The 21,199-nt window shown below is 35.5% G+C and overlaps 1 protein-coding gene across 6 annotated transcripts in view; it reads left to right on the top strand.

Moving 5' to 3' along the window:
- BPTF (bromodomain PHD finger transcription factor) overlaps positions 1-21,199 on the top strand; it is a 156,399-nt gene that overhangs the window by 58,646 nt on the left and 76,554 nt on the right. For 3 of the 6 annotated variants that reach the window (XM_055320086.1, XM_055320047.1, XM_055320056.1), the window contains exons 4-6: positions 828-1,034; positions 1,579-1,767; positions 17,115-17,303. In XM_055320086.1, coding sequence (XP_055176061.1) covers positions 828-1,034; positions 1,579-1,767; positions 17,115-17,303 — 585 coding nt within the window. The remainder of the gene's footprint in view (positions 1-827; positions 1,035-1,578; positions 1,768-17,114; positions 17,304-21,199) is intronic. The other 3 variants (XM_055320069.1, XM_055320062.1, XM_055320077.1) reach the window with 3 other exon arrangements.

Here is a 21,199-nt window from a genome sequence, read left to right as displayed (position 1 = left end):
TGGGGCATCTCGTAGTGCTAGAAAGTAAGGAAATGCTAAATGAATGAAGGAATGAACAAATGAATGACTGAAGTGTGTTCAAAGAATACAGGCTTCATTTGAAAAACCCCATAGTGGCCAAAGCTGGCACAAATTGGAGCAACAAAATAAAAAATGATAGTATTGGATCAAAACCCAAAGAATGCCATTAATATCTAAGAGTCTGTACTGATATACCTTGTGTTCTACATCATGCTATATTATCACTCTACCCAAATTGAAAGAGGATTAGAGCCCTTAGGGATTTATTGACTGTCAAAATAGTTATGGGACTTCAGAGAGAAATGTTTTTTCTAAATGGGACTTTGTTTCCTCATTTTACAGTGGAATTGTGTGGTAATAGCTTGCCTCTGGTAAGCCTAATAAACAGCTAATTCAAGTCAGATGTGAATTGGGTCATGGATACCTCGGTTTTGACCACTGTACCAAACTGCCTAGACTGTGGGTCTATGCAGCTTATAGTTTTCCTTGTATGATAGAAGAGATGACAGTAATCTCTATCAAATATCAATTTCAAAAGTTAGACTAATATTCTTTTTTCTTTATTTTTTTAATTTTCTTTTTTTTAAAAAAGAAAGTAGTCATAATTGCCATGTATCTTCTAGAAGTGAAGATAAACAAATTGGTTGAGTTCTGTAAGCATTAACATTGTATTGGTAATCTTAATCCTTATTTCATAGTTCTAATGTTTTAACATATTTAATAACTTGTATTGAAACTCTTAAGTGGGTTTGTAGTACTTATATTTTGGGTACATATGGAAACAAAATTTTTTGTTTTTATTATAGAAGAAATTTTGGAATCCATAAGAGCCAAAAAAGGAGACATTGATATTGTTAAAAGCCCAGAAGAAATAGAAAAGGACAAGAATGAGACGGAGAATAATAACTCCAAAGATGTTGAGAAAAGCAGAGAGGAGTTTGAAGACCAGTCCCTTGAAAAAGACAGTGACGACAAAACACCAGATGATGATCCTGAGCAAGGAAAATCTGAGGGTAAAAAAATTACTTGGCTAGAAAGTAATATTTAATTAGTGTTATTTATGAGAACTTCAGTTTTACTTTCAAAATGAAAATGAATCTCTTTATTACTAATATCTATTTAATTTTATATTTCTAAAGAAACCAGGGTATCTTTTCCCCTTGTAATGTATATAATCATTGTAACGATTTTTATGTATTGCTGGATTTGCTATAATATACCCATATCTCTATTTATACTTCCTAATAAGGTGCCAATTCCCTATGAGATTTGCTGGTGAAATATCACTATTTTTATACCAGAATATACACTTTTGTATGTGATATGTTCATTTTTATATTAATTACTTAACCATTCTTAATATTTTAAATATTCTTAAATACTCTTTGGATTACTTACTGCAAAAATATCCCAGGTTCTAATTGCTTCAAAATGGCCATCAGATAAAAAGCAGGTTTTCTTGGTGATCATTTTTTTAGTAGTTGATTGAATATGGCCATTTGTCCTAAAGCAATTTAAAAGGATATCTTTAAAGTTTTGTTGTGCATTTTACTGTAGAGCCAACAGAAGTTGGGGATAAAGGTAACTCTGTGTCAGCAAATCTTGGCGACAACACAACAAATGCTTCTTCAGAAGAAACTAGTCCCTCTGAAGGGAGGAGTCCCGTGGGGTGTCTCTCAGAAACCCACGATAGCAGCAACATGGCAGAGAAGAAGGTGGCATCTGAGCTCCCCCAGGATGTGCCAGGTACAGAGGGCAGTGTATCAATGCCTCTGTAATGGGGGGAGTCCTTCCCTTTTGTAGTAAAAGCTGAATGTCACCTGAAATTTTAAAGTATGTGTTCATTCATGCTGCTTGCTTACATAAGTGCCATCCCTGATTGCTAAATTGTCACCTAACATTTGGAGTTTGACACATGTTCTTGCAGTTAGTGCTTGAAACTCATCATAATCTCTTCATGCTTTTTAAAAGTTCATTTAGCTGGTGTTGACTAATAGACTTATTTGTATAGTTTATCATCAGATCATAGTGGCAAATGTTTTGGTTTTAAGTACTTACATACTAATAGCTCAGTGTTGAATGATTTGACCATTCCAATTCTGTATGTACTAACAAATTAATTTATGTTTGCATGTGCTCGTGTAGTTTTTTTAAACATTTCAAACCATAATGTTATGATAGAAAACCATTGTTACAAAACGTTTTTTGCAAGATACATTTTGACATAAAAATGTAAGTTAAACAATAATTCATATTTTACGTTTTTTAAAATTAAAATTATACTTGAAGTAAGTTATATCACACACACAAAAATGTCATTATGCCTTTTGCTTTTTCTCTTTTAAATGAAAAAGAATTTTTTTTTATTGGAGCTATGTTTATTAAAAAAAGCAAACTAGAAATTTAGATGAGCAAAACAAAATAAACACTGGTAATCCCACCACAAATCAAGAATTGTAGCCAATACTTTGATGGAAATTTTTAACAGTTTTTTTCTCTATATTATAAGAATATCACATATTTTCCAACTTGTGGTACTGTCATTGTTACGTTGTATACTGGGGATTTGATTCAAAGACGTTGGGAAGAAGACAGCATTAGCTAGTAGTTGGAACACTTGATTCTAGATCTGCTTCTGCCATTAGGTTTAAGTCATATTTAATCTTCCTGTTTTATAACTTGAAGGATTTTGATGACCTACAGTTCTCGTGTGACTACTTTCAACTGAGTGCTTATAAACAGTGAACTATTGCTGAAAACACCAGTATGACATTAGATTACATGCAGAGATGTATGTATAGGGTCAAAAAAAAAATCACAATAAGTTCACCATATATTGTACTTATGAGAAATTGGCTATTAAGATGAAAAGTCTGGAAACAGTGTTATCTGGTGAAATAAATAAAGATAAATTTTTGATCCTAGAAAAGAATAGACTTGGTATCAAGAGGAAGCTAGGTTGGAAATAATCTAATGGTCCTCTGAGAGGTTGGCCAGGGAACTCGACTTCTCTTTGAAATGTAGGATATTATGTCAAATAAGTAGAAATCATAGTATAGAGTATTATGAGTGAATATTAACAACTTCCTTAAAAGTAGTAATGTTGATATCTATCTGACCTATCAGAGATAATTTCAGCAAGAGTCCTTTATTGAGTTAGAGATTCAGGGATCTATAATTCAGTATAATTCTATGGTTAGATCTCTGGGTCCTGTCCAATTAAAATATTGCATTATTATGATTTTAACATCTTCATGAGCCAGAATTTGAAAGTAGAGTATTAGACCCCCAAAAAAGGTGAACAAAATTCCATTTTTATTGGAGTTATGATTACATCCTTAGTACGTACTTCTTAAAATGTTTTTTGTGCTTTTAGATTGATTGATGTTTAATGTAAACCTCAGTCTTACTAGTGGGTTTATATAGTGGTTGGTTGTTTGGTTTTTAAACCAAACACAGTAGAATAACAACTATGCACAGATTTTAGCAGACATTTACTTTTTAGGTTATTTATTACCGGTTTATTAATATCTCTGAGATGTTTGTTCTTTTGTTATTAGAATAGTTTAAGGGAGAAACTCTTACCTTTGTATCTGACATACACTTTTAAAGGATCCCAAATGAAATAATATGTATAAAAGACTTAGGGTGGACCTGACACGTTGACTCCTTAGTAAATGTTGGATATTATTGTTCTTGTTGTATTCAGTCCGGTCTTTGAAAGAGTGAGAGAAAGTCTAGCAAATAAAAAATAATAAAGTAGGTGAGTTGTATTATACATTTACTGATTCAATAGTAATTACCATAATACTTGGAAGTGAGATCTTTGTATTTAAGCTTTGTATTCAACTGGTGTTTTTTTTTTAAATTTTTTTTTCAACTGGTTTTTTAAATGTGTAGGTCACGAAAAATTGATTTAGATGAGAACCTGAACAAGAAGTGTTAAGAAAGCTAGAATGGGAGGAAATAGCAATTATTAGTAGCTGTATCAGAGTGGATGGGATTCATTAGCAGGATCAGAATGCCAAATAGCTGAAGATGCTATAAACTCAGAACCTGACCATTTAATAAATCATAATTCTCTTGTTGACTACAAAATGAAATCAAACCTAGAAACCTGATAGTCTCATACTTGTTTCCAAAACAATATGAATAGTATCTTTAAAGACATATATTAAACATACCATGCCAGTTTTTAAAGAGGAGTTTGGTACACTTGAAATAGATCCCTCATTGTAAAACTTAGAACACTAGTGGGGATATATCAGTGACCAAAATAGACAAAATCAAGGTCCTTGAGGACTTTATTTTCTAGTGGGCGGTAGCCAGGCCTAACAGTAGAGCCCTGACCCTCAGAGAAGACTGTAATATGTCTCTGCTTCCTTCTATTTCTGTGTCTTTCTCTCTGCATTCATTTATTCAACAAATATTTATTGAGTATTTAAAATGGTGCCTGGCAGTGTGCTGGGTACTTTGTGGTATCCCTGAACCACTCTCTGTTACCACTCTTGACATTCTGTGGTCACTAGATGAGATATGGTATTAGAGGAACTGGAGAAGGGGTATTATTCTAGGTAGATGAAAAACAATAACTGTGATAGAAGGCTACTCACTGGTTTTCTTTTCTAAACCTTCAGAATATATTTAGACACCTAATTTAATGACTCAAGCTTATCAGTAGAAGACAGATTGGGAAGCATTTGGTATGAACAGATGTTTTTTAGTAAACTTTTTCATTAAAGTATAACATAAAGTCATAGTTATTAAGGAAAAGGTTGGTAGAGCACACCTGTATAACCACATCATGCCCGCTCTTAGCCACCACTGCTCCTACCCCAACAAAAGGCATTTACTATCTTTACTTCTATAACCATCAATTAGGATTGCCTTTAAAAAAGATAATAAATAGTACCATACAGTATGTGCATTTTGATGTCCAGTTTTTCTTACCTGAGCAATATATGAGAGCCATCCAAATGTTGCTTGTGATGGTAATACATTTTGTTTTATTGCAGTATGATATTTTATTATATACGTATATAATAGATTAATTATTAATTAGTCATTTTCTATGTTGATTGGCATTTGAATGGTTTCCAGTTTGGGACTATTGCGAATGATGCTACTATGAATGTTCTTTTACATGTTTTTTTTTTATGCTCCTGTAGGTACATTTCTAGGGATATAAATCTAGTTGTGGACTTCCTGGGTCATTCAATTTGTGTATGCCCATCTTTAACAGATATGTGTAGTTTTCTAGAATGGTTGTACAAGTTTATATTTCATCAGTAGTCTGTAAGAGTTCTAGCTCCTCTGCATTCTTGCTAATAACACTTGGTATCATTGTCATTCAGTTTTTTCTTTTTCTTTTAGCCATTCTGATGGCATTGTAGGGATATCTTATTGTGGTTTGAACTTGTAGTTCCATGGTTACTAAGGATGCTAAGCACTTTTTTGGGTGTGTATGTGTGTCTGTGCATATATTTGTTAAATATATGTATATATAGGAAACTTAGTTACCTTTTTTTGGTAAACTACCTGTCAGTTCCTTTGTGTTCTCTTATGTGGTATCTTTTTTGTTTGTTATTATTTTTAAATATTTATTCATTCATTCATTCATTCATTCAGAGAGAGAGAGAGAGAGGCAGAGACATAGGCAGAGGGAGAAGCAGGTGCCATGCAGGGAGCCTGATGTGGGACTTGGTCCCAGGTCTCTGGGATCACACCCTGGGCTGAAGGCGGCGCTAAACTGCTGAGCCACCCGGGCTGCCCTATTTTCATTCTTATATACTATTGCATCCAGTTTATTAATGTTTTGTTTAGGAGTTTGGATTAATGCGTGAGATTGGCTTGTAATTTTCTTTTTCTAATAATGTCCATGTCAGGCTTTGGTGTTTAGATTATGCGAGCCTCATAAAACAAGTTAGGACAAGTTCCCACTTTTCCTGTTTTCTGCAGAAGTTTCTGTGAGTTATTTATTCTGTGTGTTATTTATTCCTTATATAAAGGCCTCCCCACCCTTCCCAAAGTCACTTGGTCTTGGAATTTTCATTGTGGGAAAGATTAATTTTAGATTTCATTTCTTTGATAGATGGACCCCTTCTTGGCCTTTTGGCTAAGATCAGGTGCATTTCTTTGATGGATAGTGGGCTATTCATATTTTCTGTTTTCTTATGTCAGGTTTAGTAAGTTGCGTTTTTCTAATTACCTATTTCACTTAAATTTTATTGGTGTAATGGCATCGTATCTTTTGGTATCTGCAGGATCTGTAGTGACGTTTTCTTTTTAAATCCAGAAATTGGTTATCTGTTCTCTCTGCATCTTCTTACAAAGCTGTTAACAAGTTTTATCTTTTAAAAAAAATAACTTTTTGCTTCGTTGTTCCTTTTTATTGTATTTTTCTTCTAGTTTATGTTCATGGCTTTGTTTTTTTCTTTTCTTTGCATCTTTGTGGATTTTTTTCCTGTTCCTGTTTTTTTTTTTTAAACTTTAATGAAGTTTAACACATAAGAGGATGTACATATTAAATGTATGCCACCAGATAAGTTTGGAGATAAATATGCGCTCATGAAACTGTCACCACAATCTATGGTATAAATATATTCATCACTCAGCTTTTTCCCCCTAGTTTTAAAATTTTTCATTTTTATCATTGTCATTGGTTGCATTTAAAAAAAAATAGATCTCCTCAAAAGAGCATCCTAGTTGACACTATTCTTCTACATTTAGATGAAAATATTATATCTCCCCTGACTCCTTAAGATGGGTGCTTTGATGATTTTTAGTTTTTAGTTATTTTTTTCTATTCTGTCAAGTATATAATTTTCCCTTTATGTACTGCTATAGCTGCATCCCACAAACTTTTATAGATTGGCTTTGTCATTCAGTTTAAAATATCTTCTGATTTTCATTATGATATAGTTTTCTTTTTAACCCATTCTATTTATCTTTTTTGTTATTGACTTTTAGCCTAACCCACTCTGATCAGAGTAATTGTTGAAGTTTTATGGTTCAGTGTATGGTTAATATTGATAAATGTCTTCTGTACACTTGAAGAATATATGTATTTTTAGTTGTTTGGTGCAATATTGGACAATTAATTTTAAAGCTTTCTTTTTTTAAAAAAGTTATTTATTCATGAGAGAAACAGAGAGAGAAGCACAGACACAGGCAGAGGGAGAAGCAGGCTCCATGCAGGGAGCCCGATGTGGGACTCGATCCCTGGTCTCCAGGATCAGGCCCTGGGCTGAAGGCTGCGCTAAACCGCTGAGCCACCCAGGCTGCCCAATTTTAAAGCTTTCAAATCTGTATCCTTGCTATGTTTTTTTTTTTTCTTCTTCTCTGTAGCTATTTTAAATTATTATTATTATTATTATTAAGATTTTATTTATTCATGAGAGACACACAGAGGCACAGAGACATAGGCAGAGGGAGAAGCAGGTTCCACACAGGGACCCCGATGTGGGACTCAATCCCGGTTCCCCAGGATCGCACCCTGGGTGGAAGGCGGTGCTAAACTACTGAGCCACCCAGGCTGCCCTTTAAAATTATTTTTAACTATTTACTGTGGAGTTGCCTTTTTTTCTCTCTCTCTCTCTCTCTCTCTCTCTCTCTCTTTTTAAAATTTTTTGCATTAAATAGTTTGAGACTGTGTAATTAGGTGGACATAATCTTTATATTTCTTATTGAATTAACTTTATCATTGTAAAATATCATTTTAATTTTTTTTTAAGACTCATTTAATAGGGCAGCCCCCGTGGCGCAGCGGTTTAGCGCTGCCTGCAGCCCAGGGCGTGATCCTGGAGACCCTGGATCGAGTCCCATGTCAGGCTCTCTGTATGATGCCTGCTTCTCCCTCTGCCTGTGTCTCTGCCTCTCTCTCTCTCTGTCTCTATGAATAAATAAATAAAATCTTAAAAAAAAGACTCATTTAATAAATGAGAACACGCACATAAGTGGGAGGAGGGGCAGAGGGAGCATATTCCTTGCTAAGAGTAGAGCCTGATGCAGGGCTCAATCTCACAACCCTGAGATCATGAACTGAGCCGAAATCAAGAGTTGGATGCTCAACTCACTGAGCCACCTCATCACCCCATTAAGATGTTCTTTATTTTTAATAACATTTGTAATCCACAATAGCTTGCTTTTGATTACTGTTTGTTTTGTGTATCTTTTCTAGAATAGGAAAGTTGTATTTTTTTTATAATAATCTAGGAATTTAGAATTTCTTCATCCAGAATATTTTTAGAAATACATCTACTTTCAGGGCACCATGGTGGCTTATTTAGTTGAGCATCTGCCTTCAACTCAGTTTGTGATCTTGGGGTCCTGGATTGAAGCCCGACGATATTGCGCTCCCTGCTCAGCGGGGAATCTGCTTCTCCTTCTCCATTTGCACCTCCCCTCACCCATGTGCTCTCTCAGATAAATAAAATCTTAAGAAAAAAGAAATAAATTTACTTTCAGATTTCTTTAGAGGTAAATGTGTATTGGGGCACCTGGCTGGCTCAGTCAGTGGAGAGTGTAACTCTTGATCTTGGGATTGTGAGTTCAAGCCCTGTGTTGGGTGTAGAGATTATTTAAAAATTAAAACAATTGGGATCCCTGGGTGGCTCAGTGGTTTAGTGCATGCCTTTGGCCCAGGGTGTGAATCCTGGAGACTTGGGATCACGTCCCACATTGGGCTCTCTGCATGGAGCCTGCTTCTCCCTCAGCCTGTGTCTCTGCCTGTGTCTTTGTCTCTCATGAATAAATAAATCTTAAAAAAAAAAAAATTAGGACAGCCCAGGTGGCTCAACGGTTTAGCGCCTGCCTTGGACCCAGGGCATGATCCTGGAGACCTGGAGACCCTGGATCGAGTCCCGTGTCGGGCTCCCTGCATGGAGCCTGCTTCTCCCTCTGCTTTTCCCTCTGCGTCTCTCATGAATAAATAAATAAAATCTTAAAAAAATTAAAACAATCTTCAAAAGAAAAGAAGTAATAAATATATATTATTTCAAGCTATATCTTGACATAAAGTCTTGTCAGAGCACCATCATTTTTATGTAAGATAATAAATGATTATGCAAAAGAAAAATTACAAACTTATGTTCTAAAAATCTATGGGAGTGAGAACATGAGAAAAATGGGCAGATTTCATGATTTCATGTTGGATATGATCAGTAATCAGAAGGATTCCGAGTGGCAAATATTGAAGATTAAGCTGAAAAGTTGGCCCATATTTTAGGCAAGGTTAGTAGCCATCATTTAAAAAAAATTAATCTTTTAATATACCTATTCCTTAGATTTTTTCTTGCATATGTGTTCCAGACATTTCACTTTGGTTCATAGAAATGGTTATGTTCCCAAGAACAACCCCATGTGGCAAGTGTGCTGTTTAGTATGACTTCTTTGTAGTTAACAAAAGTCTCTCAATTTCAGAATTACACTTTTGTTCTGGATTTTAGATTAGAAACTTTTTGTACCAGAATGTCGAGTTGTAAATTTAGAAGTGGAGAGAAGGGGGATCCCTGGGTGGCGCAGCGGTTTGGCGCCTGCCTTTGGCCCAGGGCGTGATCCTGGAGACCCGGGATCGAATCCCACGTCGGGCTCCCGGTGCATGGAGCCTGCTTCTCCCTCTGCCTGTGTCTCTGCCTCTCTCTCTCTCTCTGTGACTATCATAAATAAAAAATAAAAATATTAAAAAAAAAAAAAAAAAAAAAAAAGAAGTGGAGAGAAGGACACATGACTTTCTAGCATCTTAAAGTCAAACCCATTATTGAGAATTTATATTCCAACATAATGCAGACAGCATTGTTTTAAGTTAATGCCTACAGATTTAATGCCTGGAATCAGTAATAGATAAAATGGGCTGGCTCGCTCATTCTTTCTTTCTTTCTTTCTTTCTTTCTTTCTTTCTTTCTTTCTTTCTTTCTTTCTTTCTTTCCTTCCTTCCTTCCTTCCTTCCTTCCTTCCTTCCTTCCTTCCTTCCTTCCTTCTTTTTTTTTTTTTTTTTTTTTTTTCCTGGAGACCTGGGATTCAGTCCCACGTTGGGCTCCCTGAATGTAGCCTGCTTCTCACTCTGCCTATGTCTCTGCCTCTCTCTCTCTTTCTCTGTGTCTGTCATGAACTGGCATTATTTCTATAACTATAATTGCTTTGAAAATGTTTCCATGGACATACTGAAACCTCTTAACAGCTATAAAGTTGAACTAAAAGAACTTATTGATTTAACCTATTTCTAAACTTTTTGGGATAATGACCTCTTAAAAGATAGGCACTTTAGTTTTGAATTTAATTATAAGGAAAATCCAGTGGTGGTGCCTGGGTGGCCCAGTCAGTTAAGTGTCATGCCTTCAGCTCACATCATGATCTCAGGATCCTGGGATTGAGCCCCAAATCTGGCTCCCTTGTCAGCAGGGAGCCTGTTTCTCCTCCTGCTTGTGCACTCTCTCTCTCTTTATGTCAAATAAATAAATAATATCTTGAAACAAAAAGCAATTGAAGATCAAGATCTATATGTAATTTTGGTTTGAGAGATGACTATAAAACCTATCCTATTTTTACTCGTTTACAGTGTTTTTCGTGTCTAATGAAAAATAGTATTGTAAATACCAAAACTTATAATATTTGCCTTAGGGCTAGAACATTTGGACTTTGAGCAATAAAAGTACATGTTGATAGGTGATACCTTCTTGGTAGTGTTTTGTTTTTTGTTTTTAAGATTTTACTTATTCATATGAGAGGCAGAAACATGGGTAGAGGGAGAAGCAGACTCCCTGAGGGGAGCCTGATGTGAGACTCAATCTCAAGACCCTGAGATCAAGACCTGAGCCAAAAGCAGACACTCAACCACTAAGCCACCCAGGTGCCCCCTTGGTGTTTTAAAGCAGATGCTTCAGACTTCTTAATCTATAGCCAAATGAAATAAAGAAGTGAAGAGTTCTAGAACAGTTACTTATTCATTCATTCATTCAAGACACACACAGAGAGGCAGAGACACGGGCAGAGGTTGAAGCAGTCTCCCCCCAGGGAATCCGATGTGGGACTCAATCACAGGACCCCGGGATCACGACCTGAGCCAAAGGCAGATGCTCAACCACTGAGCCACCCAGGCATCCCTAGAACAGTTATTTAAAGTTTCTTTGCTTGTTTATTTCTTATAGTAATCTTTACACCCAATGTGGGGCTCAAACCCACAACCCCAAGATCAAGAGTCAGATGCTCTTCTGACTGAGCTAGCCAGGCACCCCTAGAACAATTATTAAAAACAAAAAAACTGGAGCACTGAGTGGCTCAGGCAATTAAACATTGAACTCTGGATCTCAGCTCAGGTCTTGGTCTTAGGGTCATGATTTCAAGTTCTGCGTTGGGCTCTATGCTGGGCGTTGAGCCTACTTTAAAAAAAAAAAAAAAACAACCCAAATCAGCATTCTAAATTGAAATGAAATGGAGGAAAAACACTTTTCTACTTAAGACAGATTAACTTTGGACAAACAAAAAAGCTATTATTTTATGAGTTTGTGATGGTCCTAAGCTTATCACCTTGAAAGTTTAAATGGATGGAATCTGAGCTAAGTTTGCTTTCAGTGGGTTATTGGCTTTTTTATATGAGAATACCTGGTAAGGGATTGATTGCCTATTCTTGTGTGAAGTACCATTATATCCCTAATAACAGAAAAAAACTTCTCTAAAGTATTTTAAGATGTGTATAGTCAATCTCTTAAGTTCTTTTTTTTTTTTATCTCTTAAGTTCTTATCCCAGATTATTTTTTCTTTTTTTCTTAAGATTTTATTTATTGATTAGCGAGAGAGAATGAGCAGTGGGGAGGGGCAGAGGGAGAGGGAGAGGGCAAGTGATAGAAGCAGACTCCCTGCTGAGCAGGAAACCTGACTTCTGTCCTAGGATCCTGGGATCATGACCCAGAGCCAAAGGCAGACACAGGAGACCCCCCTGCCCCCCGAATTATTTTCTTGGTTAAAACCATACTTGGAGTATATTATGTGCAAAAATGTTTTTGTGGGCTGAGCTAGATTAATCACTTTTTTTATTCTATGAGAAAATGCACTCTGAGCTCATAAAGGACAGAATATATTTATATATTGCTTCATTATTTGAGAAGATGATATTTAGGCCATTATAAATTAGGACTACTACACTTTACAAATCTAGATCTTACAGCTGTGAAAAGAATGGTTAGTGAAAAATTTGGTATTATTTTGAGAGACTTCTCTTGTTCCAAATTTTTCTGAGTTAGTTGATTGTATACTGGCTTGTAGCTAGCAGATGTTAAATTTGGCATTTTGAAATCCTTCATATAAATTTTTTTTACTATAAACATTTTGAAACATACATAAAAATTAAGAGAATAATATTATGACCATACCCACATTGCTATATATCTATCACTTATATAAAAAAATTATCAAGATTTTGTCATACTTGCTTCACCCATGATTTTTTTTAACAGGTTACTTTTTTCTTTTTCTTTTCTTTTCTTTTCTTTTCTTTTCTTTTCTTTTCTTTTCTTCTTTTCTTTCTTTTCTTTCTTTCTTTTTTTTTTCTCAAAAAATGTTTTAATCTTTGACACTAGATGTATACATTGTTAGATAAATCACCATCCTTAGTTGACTATATTCGTCACTGGTCATTGGATAGTCCCCCTTAATTTATTCATTCAGGTTTTTTTTTTAAGATTTTATTTATTCATGAGAGAGAGAGAGAGAGAGAGAGGCAGAGACACAGGCAGAGACACAGGCAGAGACATAGGCAGAGGGAGAAGCAGGCTCCGTGCAGGGAGCCTGATGTGGGACTTGATCCCCGGTCTCCAGGATCACACTCTGGGCTGCCCTCATTCAGGTTTTAAGTTACTTAATAATGAAAATAAACACCTAGGAACCTGTCACCCCAAACAAAAAGCTAAGTCCTGCTTTGAAACTAACCTACATCTATAATCAACTCCCCAGTCTGATCCTCTGCTTCCCTGTCCCTTACCTGAAGTAGTTGTCACTCTGACTCCTGTGGTTCACTAACATCTTCTTTTGTTTTATAAGGGATACATTATAAGGGATACACAGTAGAATCAAGATTGTTGTTACCGGAGGTCAAAGTGATTTAACTCACATGCTCTTGCTTCATGGAGTTGACACACATGATTTGCTAAAAATTATAATTTCTTTTTTAGTTGTTTTAAACTTTATTGTAAATGTGTTATGTTAAATATATATTATTAAGTATATTGTGTTTATGGAATTTGGTTTTTCACTTTATATTACATTATTAATGTTACGTATTGCTGGAATTCTTTCATATTAATTGCATTGTAATATTCTTCGGTATTGCTGGAATTCTTTCATATTAATTGCATTGTAATATTCTTCCGTGTAATATTCTTCAGCGCAACAACCCAGTTGTTTTTATCCCCTTTCTTGCTAATATGATTTTGGGTTGTTTCCTACCACATTATTTTACAGTATATCCCAGACATCATGTTATATCAGTCCTACTCACATCTAAGAAATATGAACATTTTCTTACATAATGACAGTGCAGTTGTCATTTTAATAAAATTGATGTCAGTTCCTTAATATCATCTACTGTTCAGGCAGTTTGAATTTCCTCACTTAAATTTTTCTTTTTTTACATTGTGTTGTATTGGTATTAACTCCAAATAAGATTCCCATATGATGTGAAATTTGATTTTATGTCTCTTGAGTCTGTTGGTCTAGAGTAGTCTTTTCCCCGACCTTTTTCCTCTGTACACTGATGACTTGTTGAAGAATTGTAGTGTGTCCTACTATAGGACATCCTACATTGAGGATTTGTCTGTTTCCTTCCTTTTAGTGTTCTTTAATTTCTTCTAAAAGCTTGATTCAGTACATTTTTAACTGTTTTTGGTGAGAATATTCCATAAGCTGTGTGCTGGGTACTTCGTATGGTGTAGCATCAAAAGGCTCATGATTTCTGTTTAGTCTGCCTTTATAAATGCTGAAATTGATCAGAGTTCAGGTAGTGACATTGTGAAGTTTCCTGTTAACCTTTCATTTCATTGATGATCATTTCAGAATCAGTTGTTTGTGTGATTATAATATAGTGGTTTTTAATTCTTTTTTTCTATATTTGTTTAACTGAAATTCTCCTGTGAAGAATTTTACCTTATTAACTGATGCTGTTTGAATACCTTGGAATGTAGTTAGAGCAGGAATAAATGCTTCATTATTTTTCAGAGTCAGGAGTTGGTATCCACTTATTTTCAGTGGTTCCTGAGTTACGGACTTTTACACAGGGGCATGGCTTTCTCATTTTATGTATCCTTTTGAACTTATGCATCTTTATGTGTTCAATTTGTTTCAGTCAGTTGTAGTTATTCATTTTGCTTATATTGACCAAGTACCAGCCTGTTCATGTTGACTTTTGAGTCCTTTTACCTTGGTAGTCTTCGATAGCTTTCCCTGCTTTTGCTTATGTATTTACCACACCAGACCTGGAATCAGTCATTCCTCCAAGAACTCCTGGTTCCTTTTAGTGGGGAATGATATTTAGAGACCACAGTCTGGCTGTCATTGCCTGTCGGCTTTTTTGGTATTAGAAAATACGTATTTTTGAAAAGAAAAATACCAGTTCATGTTGACATTTCATCAGATTGAGGATTGCATACTTAGGTTTTTTTGTTTGTTTGTTTGTTTTTTGGTTTTAAACTTGTATCTCTCTCATACATTAAAAGCCTTAGTTCCTAAAAGTGGTAACTTAATTACACATTTACATTGTCCTGATACAGGGATCCCTGGGTGGCGCAGCGGTTTGGCGCCTGCCTCTGGTCCAGGGCGCGATCCTGGAGACCCGGGATCGAGTCCCACGTCGGGCTCCCGGTGCATGGAGCCTGCTTCTCCCTCTGCCTGTGTCTGCCTCTCTCTCTCTCTCTCTCTGTGTGACTATCATTTAAAAAAAAAAAAAATTAAAAAAAAAGAACTGTTTTTACATTGTCCTGATACAGATTTCCATTAATAATAACATATTATTAATGTTGTATTAACATTTTGATGTACATGAATAAGAAATGATTATATATCATAGTAATTTTGTAATATCAATAGCTCACAGTAAGACCACTGAATAGCATTTAAGATTTTTTTATAGTTCTTTATTTATCCTTATGCTGTATTTCCAGGAAGACCATACAGTCAAAATACCATGTTCCAAAGTTGCTTAAAATAATTTTTTTCTCTGTGTGGTTATGCAAACAACTTGATATACAACTAGATTAATTTGTCTCAGTTTTCAATTTTTAGGGATTGCATTTCTAACTTTAAGTTTTAGAAAAATGTACATTTACATGATTCCAGAATCAACTGTGTAAGTGTATACAGAGAGTTTTCACATCCTTTCCCTCTCTAGGTAATCCTTTCCCTTCCTTCCCTCATAGGTAGCCACATTTGTTAATTTTGGTTATTTTTCCAGTGTTTGAAAAATTTTCATAAATAAAGGGAAAATCTGCATATAAATTTATATTTCTCTCCCCTTCTCACACAAAAGTTAGCATACTATAACTACTATTCTGCACTTTTTACATTTAATCATTTATGTGTGGATCTGATGATTTCTTCAATCCTTTTTATGGTACATGATATTTCATTGTGTATATCACCTTTTATTCAACCAGTGCCCCATTTTTTTTTTTTTCAACCAGTGCCCCATTGATGGACATTTTGTCTGTGGTCTTTTACCATTATAAATAACACTGCAATGAATAGCTATATAAAAAAGTGATTTAGTATTTTTGCCAATGTGTTTTGGGATAGATTTCTGGACGTGGGATTGGTAGGTTAAGAGCACATGTGTATATATTGTCAGTTCCTTTATATACACTTTGGCCCATTTCTCACTCCTGCTGTATTGTGTGGGGCGGTGCCTATTAACAGTTGCCTCTTTACCTGAGTGTATTGTGAGTCTTGGATTTTTGCCAGCCCAATAGCTGGGAAGCTCCATATAGTTTTACTTTGCATTTCTTTTGGTTTGAATTAAGTGAGCATTTTCCTATATGTTTAAAGGCCATTTTCATTTCTTCTGTGATTGCTTATAGGTCTTTCCATTTTTCTATCAGGTTGTTAGGATTTTTTTCTTAAAAAAATGTAGGAGCTCTTTATACCTTTGAGATAGCCTTTGTGATATACCACCAACCACTTTTTAATTTAGGTGATTGATTGATTTAAGACAGACAGAGAGAGAGAGAGAGAGGCCGGCAGAGACATAGGCAGAGGGAGAAGCAGGCTCCATGCAGGGAGCCTGACTTGGGACTTGATCCCATGTCTCCAGGATCACACCCTCAGGCTAAAGGTGGCGCTAAACCGCTAAGCCACCGGGGCTGCCCTAATTTAGGTGATTTAAAGAATATCTTAGTGACAAAATGAAATATAGAGGGAAGGGGGCTCTTAATTTCTGAACTATCATGGAAAGATCTAGGCTTTCAGTTCATGGTAGTGTGCATTTTGATACACTTTTAGGAATAGTATACTTAGTGATAACTATTAAATTATTCTTTTCCCCCTCCCCATCCCCCCGACACCTATTAAATTATTCTTACAATTTATAATGACTTTAGCATTACCTTCTAGTTAATTTGGGAGCATAGAATTCAAGCAGGAAAACTTAGAGATAAATAATCCTGTTTAATGCAGTTTCTAATATGTTTGACTACTTTTTAATTTTTTTTTGTTGTTTTGTTTTTGTTTTTTGTGTGTTTTTTTGACTACTTTTTTAAAAAGAAAATATAAATTTCAGATTTTGAAGGATTATTTCAAAACCATTTCTAAGTTTTGTGGCTAGTTATATCACTTTAATTTTCTTCTTCAGCTGTGGGGTATCTGAAAGATTGTCTGCCTTATACTAGAAATTAAGATAAGAGTCTGAATTAGAATGAGTTAGACTTTTGAGAGGCTTCAAAAATAACTCTAGAGTGTTGCTTATTAATCTCAGACATTGCATTCTTCATAGATGAGCAGCTTCTCTTTTTAAACTCTAGCTTTGTAATGCAGTCCTCCATTAAGTGTCTTTTCTGACAAAGTAGTTACTTTTCATGTGATTTCTAATCTAAAAATCAGATATTCTATTTTTCTAGAAGAACCTAACAAGACATGTGACAGCAGTAACACTAGTGCTACCACTACCTCCATCCAGCCTAATCTGGAAAACAGTAACAGCAGCAGTGAACTAAATTCTTCCCAGAGTGAATCTGCTAAGGCAGCTGATGAGCCTGAAAATGGAGAGAGAGAGTCTCATACACCTGTCTCTATTCAAGAAGAGATAGGTAAGAATACACTTCATCCATTAAAGCGAGCTTTTTAATTTTTTTAATTTTTAATTTTTTAAGTAAAAGTTTGGGGTGGGAAGAATTATATTTTCTTTTTTTCTTTTTCTTTTTTTGACTATAAATAGCACTTGTCATTGTTTTTATTTAAAAAAATGCAAAAGCACACAGGGAAAAATAAATCTTTTTAGCGCCCCCTCCACAAAGGTAACCACCATCAACAGTTTGGTATGTAATATTTTCTGTCTTTCTCCATGTGGTTACATTAATATATGTATATTTACCAAAAGGTTTTTTTTTAATTACTTTTTTTACATAAATGGAATTATTCTGCATGCATTGTTCTGCATCTTGCTTTTTTTCCACTTAGTAATACATGTAGGGGATCTTTTCATGATATGAATTGAATTCATTCGTTTTTGTTTTTTTTTGTTTTGTTTTGTTTTTGTTTTTGTTAACTGCTGCATGGTACTCCATAGTATGGATGAACAATAATTTATTTACTATTTCTTTGTTAGTGGACATATAAGCTGTTAACAGTTTTTTTTTTTTATTACAAATAGTGGTGCTATTTTTTTGAACACCTTTAGCATATATCTCTGTGTACTTATGCAAGTATTTCTGGCAGTATAGGAACAGTAAGTGAAATTGCTGGGTCAAATGGTAGGTACATTTTTAAAATAGTGATGACTGCTGCTTAGTTGTAGAGTAAAAGGGATTTATACCAATAATTTACATACATATGTAGTTTTTCATACTCTCACCTAAATTCAACATCAGTCTCTTGGAGTTTTGCTAATGATGAAAAGTATTTCATTTAAAAATTTGCATATCTCTGCTTACTAATGTAGTTGAGTTTCCCTTTATGTGTTTGTCGAACTTTCAGTGAATTGCTTATTCGTATCTTTTGCTCATTTTTTCCTATTGAGTTTTGATAGTTTTTCTTAATGAGTTTTAGGAATGCTTTTGTATTATGCCTGTTACTTTTGATTTTATGTATATACTTATATAGTAATTGCATGTTTTAACTCTTGTTATCTTGTTACACAGAAATTTTAATATTTTTATATAGTTAAATTTATTAATCTTTTTCTTTAGGGTTTGTCTGGATTTTGTGTCTTACTAAGGAAGATCCTATTCCAAGCATATACATATGTTTTACAGTAATTTCACATAATACCTCTGTAACTTTGTTTTTAATCCTACTGTATAATTTTGTGTATGGTATGAGATGGAGATTTGTTTTAATTAGAACTTGTTTTCAGTTGCAAGCTACCAAACCAGCTTACAGTAGCTTAAGTGAAAAGGCAGATTAACTAGTTCATGTTAATTGGGAAGTCCAAACCATTATCAGGCATAACTGGACCCCCAGGTATCAAAGCTTTTCTGTCTTCCTCTCTTTCTCTCCACCTTTTGATGTTCATATGTTTGTGTGTTAATTTCATTCTCTCCTAATACAGACAGGCTTTTTCCAAGTGGCAGGGAAGATGGCTTCAGCGGTTTGTATTCATATCTTTCCAAGGTCTGTGACCCAAAGGCAAGGCCCCTACTCCTGCTCCAAATCAAAAGCCCTTGAGGAAGGAATTTGAGTGGCCTATCTTGGACATATTGTTCCCACCCCTGTGGCCAGGGCAGGCAAGGTATTATAATTGATGGCTCCAGCAAAAGTGTATGATTGGAGTGGGGTAGGAATGGTTTTCAAAGAAAGAGGAATGCTGTAAAGATAGGAAACAAATATCCACAGTTGTACCTTTTGATAGCTCAATACAAACATATTTAGTTATTGAAAAATGCTTCTGCCTAACATAATGCAAAGATCTCATTCACAACTGAAGATTTTTTTTCAAAAACTTCCCAAAATTACCTCTGGTAGTTGTAACTGTATTTAGAACTTCTGTGTGTTGTGTATTATCTTTGATTAGGTCTGGATGTAGCTTCTGTCAGTCTCACAGTCCATGAGTCAGATTATGAATTTAACTGCCTGTCACACTTGTTATCCCAATAGTGGAGGATGTTCTATGATACATCTGGCTGCCCTTGGTTTTTTGGGAGGATGGCTGTGGATGAGTCGTGAGAAATATATGAGAAGACTTCCTCTGGAGGCCATTCTCTTTAGCAGCCTAGTCCTTGCAGACCTACTCTCTGCAGTTGTCAGGAATGGGTTGCTGGGGATTGCTGTAGGTTTGAATGATCATCTGTCCCAGCTTGGCAGGTTTGGGCTTTTTTTCTGGCAGTAGCACTCCCTCACAGATTGCCTGGGTACCCAGCCTAGTACCTAATACCCTGAAACTCTGCTCAGGGCCTTTGGAGGTAGAGCCCCTCTACTTGCTCAGTTAGTCTGCTTTGTACACCCAGTTCTCTAGCCTTCAAAGGAATAAAGTCCTGCCGAGGCAGAATTCTGCCTCCTGCCGTCCTTAGATCTCCAGAGGCTGGGAGAAAGCAGCTCTGTCCTCTTCCTCTGGGCTAGCACTGATTCACTTCTTTATAATAGGAGGAATGGCCTTTGGGCAGGAGGTGTTACAGAAGCCTTGTTCCCTTTCTCTACTCTTTTAAGTCTTACCCCTGGGATGAATTTTCTGTCTCCTTTCCCTTATTTCCTTATTTGCAATGTCAGGGTGCCTAACTGGCTCTGTTGGAAGAGCATGGGACTCTTGATCTCTAGGTGGTGAGTTCAAGCCCCACTTTGAGGGTAGAGATTACGTAAATAAATAAATTTAAAAAAAAAAAACCACCTTAGCAAATGTTCAAAGGATTGACTAAATTGTCAAAATTGTAAATTGTAGGGCTTCTTTTAAGAAGCACTGTGCCTTCCCTTCTTGCTTTTAGGAAGTCCAGCCAAGATCAGATGCTATCTGAAAAGTCTTTATTATAGGACCGTATAGGTGGTTCCAGAAAGTAGCCACCATCGTTCAGTATCTTGGCATAAAGCTTCAGCATGGGTAGCCTCAAGGTCTGAGACCCAAGAGAAAATTGTTAATGGTCTGAATAACTGCTTTGCTGTCACACATTGAAGGTTTCTACCTTTAAAGCCTGGGATGGAAAAATATCTGATACCCCTTATCCATCTTGATTTAGTCAGTGCTATATTTTGGGGTAAAAAAAAAATCTTAAAATACTCTGGATTATTTATAATTTATTGGTTGTAAGTGACGGAAATCCACCAGATTTCCTTAAAATAAGAGAATTTAACTGAGTACAATTGGGAAGTCTAGAGGTAGAGTCTCAGGTGCATTATTGGACCCTGAGAGCCAAATGAAGTTATCATGAATCTTCCTCTATCCTCACTCCTCCCCCTCCATGATGAGCTTATTGTCTCATATTATTAAGTTTTTCCCATGTTGTGGGATAAAAAGTAGACAGCCTCTAATTTTTACTCTTTCTGTTCACTAACACAAAAGCAAGACTGGGGTGCCTGGCTGGCTCAGTTGGAAGAGCATGTGACCCTTGGTCTCGGGGTTGTGAGTTTAAGCCCCATGTTAGGTGTAGAGATTACTTAAATAGACAACTTAATTAAGAAAAAAAAAAAGCAAGATCCTTTATCCATCTCCAGATTTTAAAAATTAGAGTAGTATACAAATGACTTGGGCCACATAGCCAGATCTGGGACAGTTACCGTGGCCAGGTGGTGATGTGCTCTGTCTGGCTAATAAGCTGGGTGACATTGTTCACCCAGTATGGTAGGGTATCTTGATTTGTAGCCCTTGCTGAATGATGTTTGAAGTGGAAGAAAAGCATCTTCCTAAAGGAAAGAAGGGGTGTTGGTCAGATAAAATTAAGAAATGTTTCCTGAATTGTCTTTCATATTTTTCAAAATTGCCAATTTTCCCAGTCTAATTCTTTTCTCTACTCAAAATACCATCTTTATATATGATAGAGTATATTTTATAACACAATAA

The sequence above is a fragment of the Nyctereutes procyonoides genome, unplaced genomic scaffold (genome assembly GCF_905146905.1).
Source record: "Nyctereutes procyonoides isolate TBG_1078 unplaced genomic scaffold, NYPRO_anot_genome, whole genome shotgun sequence".
Classification (NCBI taxonomy): Eukaryota; Metazoa; Chordata; class Mammalia; order Carnivora; family Canidae; genus Nyctereutes; species Nyctereutes procyonoides.
Note: the sequence above shows the minus strand (reverse complement) of the source record. Positions and strands in the feature narration are given on the sequence as shown.